This window comes from Pagrus major, chromosome 4, assembly GCF_040436345.1.
Source record: "Pagrus major chromosome 4, Pma_NU_1.0".
Classification (NCBI taxonomy): Eukaryota; Metazoa; Chordata; class Actinopteri; order Spariformes; family Sparidae; genus Pagrus; species Pagrus major.
The window spans coordinates 8,329,985-8,343,504 of NC_133218.1; the positions used below are offsets into that span (position 1 = coordinate 8,329,985).

At 41.5% G+C, this 13,520-nt stretch overlaps 2 protein-coding genes across 2 annotated transcripts in view; one reads left to right on the top strand and one right to left on the bottom strand.

Moving 5' to 3' along the window:
- Nucleotides 1-1,022: 1,022 nt before the first annotated feature.
- On the bottom strand, nucleotides 1,023-1,811 carry LOC140994701 (high choriolytic enzyme 1-like). The gene has a single exon (XM_073464446.1). The coding sequence runs from the start codon at nucleotides 1,809-1,811 to the stop codon at nucleotides 1,023-1,025; it is 789 nt and encodes a 262-aa protein (XP_073320547.1).
- An 8,024-nt stretch (nucleotides 1,812-9,835) lies between these two features.
- LOC140995188 (solute carrier organic anion transporter family member 3A1-like) overlaps nucleotides 9,836-13,520 on the top strand; it is a 30,458-nt gene continuing 26,773 nt past the window's right edge. Inside the window, exon 1 of the mRNA XM_073465145.1 lies at nucleotides 9,836-9,994. Within this exon, the coding sequence (XP_073321246.1) occupies nucleotides 9,836-9,994 (159 nt within the window). The remainder of the gene's footprint in view (nucleotides 9,995-13,520) is intronic.

The following is a 13,520-nucleotide window of genomic DNA, read 5'->3' on the forward strand; positions in this document are numbered from 1 at the left end:
TATAATTTAAAAAATATCTTGCAAGACATCAATACAGAGCAGAGTTTATTAGAGGCCATGTTAATTAACCCTACATATCTTACATTATCAGAGGGTCTTGTTCCTACATTGACTGGACTCTTCGACAAACTGGTGTGTTGTTTTCATTCATTAAATATATTGTAATAACTTGTGTGTACTCAACAGTTTAAAACAAAGGTTTGGGCTACAGATCCTGGGAGTTGTTTCACAGCTCACTCCTCTGATAGAGAGTCACTGAGTTGTTTGTAATACCTCAGAGCTGGTTCAGTATAGCATATACTGCAAACGTGTATATTTAATTACATCCCAGGATTTGATAGAGATGTCAAAGTCTCAACTATAAAAGTCATTGTAAACATTTTTGTGTCGACAAATCATTTTTTAAATAATGCATCTCCAGAGCTTGTAGAAAGGTGCAGAAAAAATATATCTTTTTTTATGATTGTGAATTAATAGTTTTATATATTGTTCATGTCCAAAATGATTATTTTGTTTATGTCTGTGTAATAATTCCTACAGTTTGTTCTAGCTTGTACCAAGGTTTGTCAACCAATAGTGTAATGCTGCTGGCATTGTGAGTGCATTTCTTGATCTGGGACAGACTGAAGGCATGTCTGGAAAAATGTGCGTTTTAGAAGAAGTTTGGTACCCACTGCCACAACGGGGCTAAATGCTAAAGCTTGCTAATCACAGTAACACACTATGTACTCTGTACAAATGTATCCTATGTATGGTGTTGTACAGTATGTAAATATACCTATGTACTGGAGGCATGAAGCATGCACACAAATGTTCTCTTTGGGGAAAATAAAAAATCTATCACGGAAATAGAGAAAAATAACAAGATAGAAATCAGTCGTTTTGCATTACCTTTATTACAGATCATTTAGGCACGTGGGGAGTCGTATTCTGAGCATTTGGACTAAAATGGTAAGAGAAACAACAATCTTTAGCATTGATGTCACAGGTTATAGCAGCTTTAAAAAGTATCAGCATTATTATCAGCAGCCGTAGAGCAGGTTGATCCTCATGATGTCCCAGTAGGACATGCCCTGCCTCTGGCCGATCTGCGCGTTGGCGTTGGGGATGGGGGTGATGGAGTCCCTGCCGTACTGGATGGAGAAGGCTGTTCTTCCATAGTGCATGATGGAGGAGTAGTCGTAGGGGGTGTTCAGGTTGTTGGTGTTCTGCTTGTAGAAGTTGTAGGCCATGTTGGGGTCGATGTTCTCCCAGTTGATCCTGACGTAGTAGTCGCGGTCGCTCCTGGTCTGTTCGTGCTGGAAGCCCAGAGCGTGGTTGATCTCGTGCTGGATGATGCCGTGGTAGAGGCAGCCCTGCCTGTTGAGAGAGAGCACCTGTCTGCCTCCCGTTCTGCCCAGAGCGGAGAAACATCCACCTTTGTTCTCCACGCTGATGTAGTCGTACTCGTTCTGACGGGGGACGAAGCGGATGCAGGTACTGCTGTGGAAGGCCTTCATGGCGTTGTCGATCTTCTGCCTCTCCCAGCCGCTGAACTCACCGCTCATGGTGAAGGGGATCATCACCATGCCGTTGGAAGCTTTCCTCCACTGGCAGCTCTGGGACCAGCACGTCATGGCGTTTCTGGTTGTGGGAGCCAGCAGGTCTCCTTCCAGCAGGAACTCATCGGTGGCGTTGTTGGAGGTCAGAATCCTGGTGGTGATGTCCATGGTGTCTGGGACTTCTTCTTCTCCGCTTCCTTCCTCCTGGAGAGGATGTGCCTGACAGAGCCCGAGCAGGAGCAGCAGCAGCAGGCTGGCAGAGGGAGTCATCTTCAGGTTCGGTCTGGAGGCTGTGGAGCTTCTGTGGAGAGCTGCTGTGGAGAGACTCTGTGAAGCTTGATGTGTGACTCAGTTCAGTCCAGGCTCTTTATACTCTCCTCTACAGGTGTGTCTGCAGGAGGATTATGGGTTGGGGTCCTCACTGCTAGGCCTAAATAAACCTCTGAGGGGAGGACTCCACAGACAAACCTACTTTTTAAACATGGTTTGTTATCTCTGGTCATTAGATGGATGAACACAGCTTCTGTCAAGATAAACACATTACAAGGTCTTCAACCAACAAGACGTCACATCATCTCTGTCAAACTAACCTTAATTCAAACAGAATAATATATATCATTGTCTCTTTGAAAGCTCCTCTTGTAGTTGTTCCATGTCATTTATTTGTGTGTGTAATTAAATAGTTGGGATGCAAACTAATATATGAACTGTGTGTATCTTTGCCTGTTTAAGACTATTAAGGGTGCAGATATCTTATTTATAACAAAAATTGAGCAGCTTTGTGAGGCTGTACTGAGCTACAACAGTGCTTCCAGCTAACTCCTAAAGTTAGTAACAATGATCATGTTTAAAAGGGATAATGTATATCACATCCACCATCTTAGTTTCAATACTTCCATCTTAGTGTATTAGCATGCTAACAACTGATTAGCACCAAAAAGTACAGGTTAGTCTGATGTGAATGTCATTAGTTTTGCAGGTGTTATAAACCAAATATTGGAGAAAAAAAGTTACCCAATAATGATGTTGGATTAAAAAAAATAAACTAGGGATCACCAAAGTTATAATGATTAACCCTGAAGATTTTTAATGGAATTTCATAATCCTCCCAACAGTTGTCGAAACATTTCACCAAAAGCCCATAATGTCACCGTCATGGTGTCGCCCAGGGGAAAAGTCAAAGAGCCAATTTTTAAATAGCAAACCATAACAATGCACTGCCCACACTGTTTATAATTACACTGTTTATATTTGTATGTATAATATATATATATATATACAAGTCTATTTCTATTTCTTACCATTTTATTATTATTATTTATATTGTTTATACAATTTTTTACTTTTACTATTATTATTGTTTGTTGTTATATTGAACTGTCCTTTGGCTGCTGTGACGCACAAATTTCCAAAGTCTGGACCAAAGTGGTGGGATGACCAATGCCATCCCTCTGGCCAAGCTGATGTAGGGTTCAGATCGTGGTTAATTTGTCTACCTGTGAACTGATTGTGACTGTCATCTGTATCCATCGATAATCTATTTAAAACTGAAACAATTAGGCAATTAGTGCTTAGTGAACTGATATATAATATAATGTAATTGCTGATTAATTATTTAAATCTTTCTCAAATAGAAAATATGTTTTCAGCTTCTTTGGTTGGACAAAACAACCAATTTAGTGACATCACCTTGGGCTTTAGCAAATTGTAACTGGCATTTTTCATGATTCATAGAGAAAAAATCAGTAGATCTAAGTGATGATGAAAATAATTGTTACTTGGACTTTCTTGTTCCTGCGTTGATCTGATGTTTGGATCAAATAACTCAGCCTGTGAAAAATATGGATAGAAACAAAGCTTTTGTCCACAGATCTCCTGGGAGTTGTTTTTCAGCCCACTGCTCTCATAGAAATCTATTTAGCTGTTTAGAATAGAAGCTGCTTCAGCATATAGACACTATCATAAATCTCAAATCTACTTAATTGAATATTAACTCACACAAGTCATTTTAACGATGTGCTTAATTACTGAAATGTCCAGTCCAGAGGTCAAGAGTAGAATGACCTTAAGTTGCTTTATCACCAACAAGACATGCAGCCAACAGGAAGAAGTCCATAGTCAGACAACATCTGTTAAAGGATGTCCTTTCCAGAGGTCTTATGTACCACATGTTATATTTTTATCACCGTTTTGGGGACAATGTTCACATACTTCATATCATCATCGACCTCTCCTGGGTTTGATGATTATTTTCTCATTTAGTTGGTTGGATATACAGAAAAAAATAATCCGTTTTTTGGCACAGCTTCAGTGTGTTTCTGTGATACAAAATAGTTTCCCACAGCCGCTGTTTACTGCAGTTATTCAACAATCATTGAAAAATCAACCACAGAAAAGACATATAATACATTTTTGTATATATTATATTGCAAAAGCACCAAAAATACTAAATATAATAATAGTTTCTGAGAACAAAGCCAAACCAACATAGGGCATCAAAGGTTTTTGCATTTTATATAAACTCGGACATCACTGGCATCTGTGCTCTGGTAATTTATTTGCTGGATAAATGCATGAATGCATTCTTCTTTATTTGGACCTTGTGATTAAGAGGCATCCTAAAATAATGTCCTCAGTTGGCTTGCACTGCATGAGCAGGCACTGTGGTTGATCTTAAATCACCCCGGGTACTCTGAATGACTCCATGAGAAATGGACGCTCTTCCTGCTGAGTCCACAGTTTGCCTGATAGATTGTGCTGCTTCAGATGCTATTGAGTTGGTCCTGATAGAGCATCTGAATGGTCCGAGGAATATTGTAAGCCAAAAGCTGTGGGGGTGAGTGGTAAGTGACCTTGGCACTCAGTGCTCTTATTTAACTGTTATGATGGAGGATTTTTCGCCCTGTGTTTTTACTGCTGTCTCTGTGGCACTCTGTGCTGCAACCCCGCTGTCATTTTCATTTCTTCCGCATGACAAACTCCAGTGTGGATGGACTTCATCATTCTGATCCCTGATACAAACGAACAAACACATGGCTATCTTTGTGTTTTAAAAAAAAAAAAATATGAAAAACTGGTGCCAGGACAACCAGTGCAAGATTCAATTTGCCAACACAAAACTGGAGATCATAGTACAGCTGAAGGGAGTACTACAGATGGGAGCCCTTTTGGAGGTGCTGCTGCTCTAATTCAACCATCACATCCAGATTTCCAGGAGGCATTAACTTTAAATAGCACAATGAAGAGTTACATTACATCCGCCTGAATGGTAGCTGGATAGTTTGCACTGCACCAGTAACACCAGTCCTGAGAGAAGCACAACAGATGCATCTACTGGACAAATGCATCATGACAGCTGTTACCTTTTTGCAAGCATGTTGACTACAGAGGTCAGAATTTCAGTGTTTATAGCCGTTGTTAGAATATTGTACAAACATGCCCTTTAAGATAAGATACACACCACCTTCTCATCATGTAGTCACTCTAAGGAACAGAATCATACCACCATAAGTGTCAAAATATAGCAGCCTAAAGCTTAAAGCACACATTGAAAATCATAAAATAAATATGCTGCAGATTGTAATCGTCCCTAAGCACTGGTCCACAGTTGTACCACAGTACTTCACCTTGTGAACATGTACAACAGTTACAGCAGTGTAACACAGTGTGCTGCTGATGTGTGTAATTGAGTTCTTGTGTGGCAAGTGTTGAATTTTTAACCATCCTGGTGCCAGCTGAGTACACTTCAGTCGAGCATGAAAATAGATTACCTCAGCCCAAGCTTTTATCATCGTAACATAACATAACAAAGCATCACATAACATTATACTAATATAACACTGCAGTGCACAGGGGTGGGGCTTGGGGGCCCATGCTGTTTTTGCAAGAGCCCTATTTGAGACCCTTATTAAACTAGTGGAAATGCTTTCATGCTTCCTGTTTGCACAAATGAGACACACAGTACTAAATTTGGAAAAAAAAGTAATCATTAGTAATGTCAAATCAATTGTAGTGCTAAATAACAACAAAATGTTATCTCGTGACACTTTTCATATCGAGCAGGTCTAAACCATCTAACTATAAAACATAAAATATCTGTCAGTCTGTCAGCCTGTTTCTCACATATCTGTTTCTGAGGACCCAAAGAAGTGCAGTGTCGAATTTGGTTTGATTTGGACATGCGGCATACATTTTGAATAAACAGTGAACACCACTCTGTGTAGCAGCGGGGCATGGCTGAAGCACTCTGGCTTCATGGCTCTGCAGACTCAAGCTGGGCTGAAATGTGATCCCTCTCACGATCTCATGGGGAAGTAGACATAAACAAAAGGGAGATTAGCATGGTGCAACAACGTGCTATTAATGTGTTTTAGTGAGATAAAAACAAAAGCAGAATGTTAAAGAAATCTGGATGAGTGGGGAGATGCCATCAACATGTGTTTTTTGTATTCTTTAGCAAGAACTGGAGGTGAGATTTTAAGTGTCTGTCAACAGTTGTATGTTACCTAGCGTTAGCCTCAAGTGCTTAAATGTTTAAGGTTGATTGGTAGCATGTCAGCTACTATGGGATGCCTCTCTCATTGGTTGTTGAGGTCCAGCTCGGGAAGTACCGATATAATCATCAAGATTTTTAAATCGCAAATTTCAGTAGACTGTGAGCAGTTCAAGAGGCTTAAGACTGGATCTGTAAACCCTTCATATTACCAGATAACCTGGCCAATCAGCATGTTTTGGAAGGGCATTGCACTAGTTCTCTTTAATTTACAGAGACCCAACAGAGACAGCGGTGTCTTTTTGTCAGGCATAAACCTCGGAGCAGACCCAGGCTTCAAGTGGATGGTCGTCTGCCTTGACCAGTTGGGGTTTAGAGACAGAGCCCCACAAAGCCTGAAACATAACTTTATTCACTTCACAGCTGCAATGACCTGCCATCTTTGAACATAATAAGAGGCAAAGGTGTATATAAAATTAGTAGAGATTATTTTTATGACTTATAATGTATTCATATATCATTTTTGTTTTGAGATTAGCATGAAGGAACTACAACTTGCATTTGGTCTACAGCCCTGAGTGATAAATGAATAAACCTTTCTTTTCAGTGGGACTTGTTTTTATTTGACCCCACTGAGAAATACATTTTGGGATTAAAAGAATACAGAAGGATTTGGTGTAACCACGGACAAATAATGAGGCAGTACTAGGGCTGCACGATAAATCGAATTTTCATCGTCATCGCGATATGAACATGTGCGATAAACACATCGCAAAAGACTGCCTGACACGCGATGAATAAGAAAAATCATTTTGTTTACATGCGCCATGAGCATGCTAACATTTAGCCTATCAGACGGAGACCTGTTTACAAAGGCCAATCAGACGAAGCCCCAGCTAGCCGTTAGCTACCCTGACAAAATTAATCGGCATCAGTTTGGTGGTGATTGCCAGGTTATGATGGCTGAGGGAGGAGAAAAAAGCGATGAAAATGGTCGACGAAGGCCTTGTGGTGAAAAGAAACAGCACTTCTGCTATATGAACTTATTTTGGATTCAGGAGAGACGACGTTGTAACGTGAGCTGGTGAAGGGGAAGGTGATGGTCCACTTTAGTGCGGTTGCTCTGGTTACTCAAGAGACGGCAGGCAACATGTGGGGGTTTTTATTCATAACACTGACCGCACCATGCCAGGTCTCTACGGCACTAACGTTACAGGCATACATGCAAATGAACACAGGCCGAGGTTCTTCTACCAACACTTCACAAAATAAAGACAAAATAAAAAGGGAAGTCTTCGCTCTGTTAGCGGTATCCTTTCTCATGAGGAGCGGAAGTACACCTGCTCTTCTTCATCGTACAGGTTACATTCCCCACTAAACAAAAGGAGGCGCCACCTAGTGCCGCTACATTAAATAACTGACTGTTACAACGTGTTACAATGACAGGTACTGTGTGAGCACATCAGCACATCTGGGAATGTGGTAACAACCTAACAAAGTTAACATGCTGGTTTTCTTGGCCAAGAACTTGTGTTAAGGGAATAACTAAGGTTGTAACTTGCCCTAACGGGTAGATATTTTTTCCTGATTTTATTTTCTCTTGATTTAGTGGGCTGGCCCTACTCTATTTCAGTTTTGTCCCTCATACTATAGATCTCTGCACCTTGTTAGGCAGAGTCAAGGGCCTTGATGATTGTGATGAGAGACATTACAGTTAATTTAAAGTGCCATGTTTAATTTATATTTATTTAATTATTTAAGTTGTTTCCCCCTGGATGTTTTATTTATTTCAACTCTGCATGGTAAGAGATGTTTTGGTTGAGTTTACAAGAAAATAGTTTAAAGGGAGCAGGGGAAATTAAACTTTAATTTCATATAGTTATAATGTCTCATTTAAATTAATGTTCTGCTTAATTGGTTGGGTATTCATGTGCAGTTTGTTCAATAAAAGCATGTTCGAAATAATTTATTTCATTCTTTATTCAGTGGACATTGGCTATTCAATGTTTGGGGTCTATGTTAGCAGTGTACCTATTAATGCGGAAACACTATTATTAACTGTATAGTTAATAATATGCAAACTTCAATATTTGTTTATTTATCGCAAGTTATATCGTCATCGCAATATTGAACAGTGTTATCGCACATCGCAGATTTTCCTCATATCGTGCAGGCCTAGGCAGTACAGTGAAATAATTCATAGCAGGCACTTACAGTGTCAATAAAGGGGAAACAGTAACACAATGAAGCAGCGATGGAGCACTAATAGAGCAGTCGTATCATTCACTTTCTTTTTCTGATCCCACCTGCCTGACTTTTCTCTCTGTCTGATCTTCTTTCATACTGAAAATATGCTGTGCTTCTCTCTGCTGCCTTCATGTGACAGAACAGCAAATCCGGTCGCCTCTGATTTCTTACTTCTAGATATCATGACCTCAGTGACTGTCGGAGCATCTTCATCTCTTCGCAGTAACTTTGTTCTGGACATTGACACAATAAAGATGCCTGGTGGAACCACAGTCCACCACTCCTACTGCAATGTCCAGCTCTCGCTAAAGGTGCACTATGTAGTTTTGGGGAAGAAATTGTAATCACAGGAGAAACTCTCTTTGTTTTAAAGTACAACACAATTTCATACTGTTTTACTTTGTTTATATGTGGCGGACCCTGCCACCTTTCTAGCTTCAAGCAGTTTTCTGGGGACCTTATTTTCCTCTGAGAAGCTTGTTTATTCAGTTATGGAAAAGATACATATTTCTGAAATTGTACATAATAAAAATCTGACTTCTCCAAACCTGCATAGTGCTCCTTTAAAGAAGCTGTGGGGGTCAGTGTCTCGCTGCACATCGGAAAATACTGATGAGGAATCAGAGAGGACGGCAGTGACCTTCCCTACTATAGGATATCTACGTTGAACAGAAAACACAAGAGGAATGGGGCTGGGGCTGGATTTTGGGGATAAAAACGAAAATATTATAAATTTACTGGTACAACACTTGAATCCGACTCTGAAAACTCCTTGCTGTGGTCCTACACAGATGACACCTGATGCAGGTACGCTTTATTTTTGCAGCAGTGTTGATCTGCAAAGTAATAAAAGCACACCATACATGCAAGTGCAGATGTGCTGTGTCATTTTACACCCAGCTGATTTGTCAGTGTGTACTCATGAGGCTGCTTCAGAGGGTGCTCTGAAGAAATGTTGCATTTTGGGGGTGCAATGAATAAGCTGAAAGTGTGCACAGGTAAAGTGATGATGTGGGGAAACACGTTGACGGACAGAGAAAGAGAGAGACACACACACAGAGAGAGAGACAGAGAGACAGAGAGATCACACCTCCCTCGCCATGCTCTGGTAAGGATGGGAGGAGGAGGAGGAGCATCATAACACCGCCTGAAGGACGCAGAGCTGCGGCTCGGAACCGGGCTGAGAAACCAAATCCAGTCGACACCGGTCCTGGGTGGAGATGCAACATCCCGGATGTGGGGAAACAGCGTCCTGTAGTTCTACGTCGGGGATCAGAAGCCGTCACACATATACATGCGTAGCCTACGTATTTAAATATGATGTAGCCGATACGCACTGGCAGGACAGGCGGTGAAGAGAGGTCGCAGACGGACTGTGCGTAATGCTGAGTGGACAGCAGTATTTCTCGCTGTGTATTTCAGCCTAGACGGGCTATTGACAAAGACATTCGCACTTGTTCTGCAGTGCAGCTCGTCATTATAACCAGATGCTCTCCGCCGGACCGGACCCGTTCAGTTTCATGCCGTCCAACCCGACCGGAGCCTGAGCCGAAGGATGCAGGTTAAAAACCAGATCTGCACAGAGCGGAGCAGCACCGACGACCCGGAGCAGGATGACAACCAGAAGAAGACCTCGTGTTTTTCCAACATTAAGATTTTCCTGGTGTCGGAATGTGCGCTCATGTTGGCACAGGGCACCGTGGGCGCTTATCTGGTGAGTTTTCTTACAGAACAGACACCGATGTGGACACACTGTGCTGGTGTGAAGGAACGTCGTATCTCGGCACATCTCAGGTAACATCGGGTTAACGCAGCGCCCTTCAAACCGGCGCAGGCACACTGAGAGTAACGATGCGGTGCTGCAGCTGATGCGGTTAATAATCGTATTATTCTGATCACATTAGAATAATCACATCCTCCAGCGACCGTGGCACGCGGTGCTTTCGCTGATTGATGACTTGCTGCGTATTATCCATCAGGCCTATGCACCATCTGCATGACACAAAGCGCGTCACGGCGGCCGTAGGCTCCACGTTGTTGTGGGAGAATTTTATATGCGTATATGGATGGTGTGCTGGAGAGCAGGTTACGAAACGCTGGTCAGGAGCTCCACTCAACCTGCCGGCTCTGCTACATACTGCAGCCGTATGTCTCAGTGATGCAGGAGGCCTTTGACACTGGAGGATATAGGGCCTAGGAGATGACGTGATCACCACAACACAAGCGACAATAGCTTATATTGTCTTTACAGAAAAGCCTTCTCTCAGTCTTCACTCAGTTGCATTTCCAGTGACAGTCTGATCCAAAATAATGTGCTGTTGTATGCAGATTGGTGTCAACATAAGAGATCTAGAGTTGAGGAGATTTAACGCACAATCAGTGATACAGAGGTGAAATGAAAGCATCCTCCTGACACCAAACACATTCACAAACCTCTGCGCTAAAGATATGTGATAAAGTGCAATGGGAGAACCGGTAGCTGTTAATGTTGTGGCCACAGCCAACCACAGCAGTTAATAATGTATTTGTGTGGTGATGTCTTCCTGCATTAGTCAGAACCGGCCGACCACTTCCTGTAAATTCGTACAAAGATAAAAGATGCCACTTCAATCATGATTATTATTTGCCTAATTAAAGCCAATTCCCCTGATAGATGTCAGCACAGTCTTGATGCTATAAATAAAAGCACATGCAGGGAGAGAACATTAAGTTGACAAAGCGTCCTTTCTTCTCGCCACTCTAACATTACAGAAAAGATGGAGAGACTCACACCAACACCATCCAGGAAGGCAAGGTCAAAGGTGTTTGTGTTGACTCTCGCCTTTATATCAATGCAGATTTTACTCGCTGGTTTAGATGAGAAAAACACCAAAAAGCTAAATTGTGTGGAAATAAACCCATTGACAACATGAGCCGTGATGCAAGAACTTGCCCCTCGTGTGGTGAATACTGCAGCTTGGCAGAAACACGACTGAGTTGGTTTTAATGTGTTTTGCACCAGTCACAAATTTAAAGTGCATTAGTGTTTACCTTGAAGACTGCAGTGGAACTTCCTCCTTTAAAACAGCATCTCAGACCAAAAGTGCACCTTTAGCAAATCCTGCTGCAGACAGCAGCACTGTGGAAGCACTGCCTATCCTCTCCTGTATAAAATATAGTTTGTCATCATCTTTTATTCTCTGTCTCTTCTACCCGTGGCACATTATTTTGTTTTTGCAAATACATGACAGTGAACCTTAGGAAGAGGACGAAGCTGTAATGACTGAGGATCATCACTGTCACCACAGCAGCATCTGCAGAACAGCTTTCCATGGCTTAGTCTGTATTCATCAAAGTGAAATGGGCAGGTTTTCTCATTTCTCTGCCCTCTAAAGCTCTACCACAATTTACACTGTGTGTAAACAGTGGAGTAGATTGGACTGAAATGTCTAAATCTGGAACATAAAAGGTGTAAAGCAGCTCTTCTCCATCAGCACCCAGTATGAAGCCATACATAAATCATCCAGGGCCACAGGAGTAAATCTGAACCCTGTCATTTAGATTCAGTGACCTCTGAACTGTGTCCTCAATGCTAATGCCAGGGAGCTATGAATTACAATGCTGTTCCCATTGCAGGTGAACAGAGGACACACATGTGAGCTGAATGTTCACGAAATGTAAAATAATTGTAACTATTTAACTGTCAGGCGTCTTGTCGGTCAGACCCACCCTGTGCACTAAACGGTGACAGAACTGGGTTAGTGTCTCACAGTCGAAATATCAGACCGGCGACAGCCATCTTCCTATTTTAGAAGTGAATTACAGATTGTTCATCCTATTTTGGAAACTGAGAAGGGGGGGCTGCCGTTTGTCTAGCTGTTTGGACCACTGTTCAGATATCTCTGGTGGCAAGGACAGGCTTAGTACAGACTAGACTGAGGGCATGGTGTGGTTAGAAGGAGAAACCCTTCTACATTAAAGGGGCAATGTGTAGTTGTGGGGAAGAAATCTAATCAGAAGAGAAGGATTTTTATTGACTGGTTTTTATGCTTGGCTGAATAAATTGAATAAACAAACTGACCTTAAAGGACAACTGTAACTCTACTGTTTTACTTTGTTTATATGTGGCGGACCCTGCCACCTTTCGAGCTTCAAACAGTGTTATAGGGACCTTATTTTCCTCTGAGAACAGCTCGTTTATTCAGTTATGGAAAAGATAAATATTTCTAAGTTTGTATAATTACCTCATGAATACTGAATATATTAAAATTCTGACTTCAAATTTCTTCATACTGCTCCTTTAATATAACCAAATCTTTTTACTAAACACAGGCCTAGAATTTGCAGTTGTCCTGTTCTGCAAGTATGTAAGCTTTGCTGCTTGAGCTCGAGCGACTTGTCAATTCATTGATTTGTAGATTGATGTAGACTATTTTTTTTGACAATCAGTTAAAGAGCGTTGTCCTCGTTTTAATTAACTTCCTGTCCATTTTTCATTTAGCAGTCCCCTCCCTCCTCTCTGTCTCACCAGGATTGTGCAGACAGGACCGCCTCTTTATAGAGTTCTCTGTCCTGATTGGATAAAGGGGGCAGGGACACTCTCTTTAACTGCATGAGTGGGGGGAGGAGAGACATGGCTTACTGACCAAACACTCTATAACAGTGATTACTGCTGGAATATAGAGCTATTTAACATTTATTTTAATAGAAAAATATAACTTACAGCTGATTTAATTGTTTAAGTAGGGGTGGGTGATCTGGCCCAAAGGTAATATCACACTCCATTAAATTGTCACGAATTGTCGCAGTCACGATCCAAATTCAAGTCTTTTTTCTCACTGTTGAAATGTCCTGTAGACTAACTTGAAATAGCAGATGAATTTCTCCATTTGTACTGTTAAAACATAATATTGCATTAAGCGCAGTTCCTTTTTTGGCACAAGCTCCTCATCCGCCATGCCGCTAGCCATTAATCATGTTGCATTGTTACAATATGTCACCCAAGGACGAGCCATGTGAGGTAATTTGTCCAATCAGCATAGCTGTCCAGAGGTCTACATCATTCCAAGGGTTGGTTCACGTAGAACAGATCTGCTGGTCAATGAGGTTATGCAAAGATTGGAAAACATGAAAACAGAGTCAGCCCACTTTGTTACCTCCATGTGTGATGTTAAGGGTCCAAGACCTCCTTCAGACATAGTGACATTATTCAGACATAATGAGAAGTAGATGTTACACGCCTTCCTGATTGATCAAAAAAT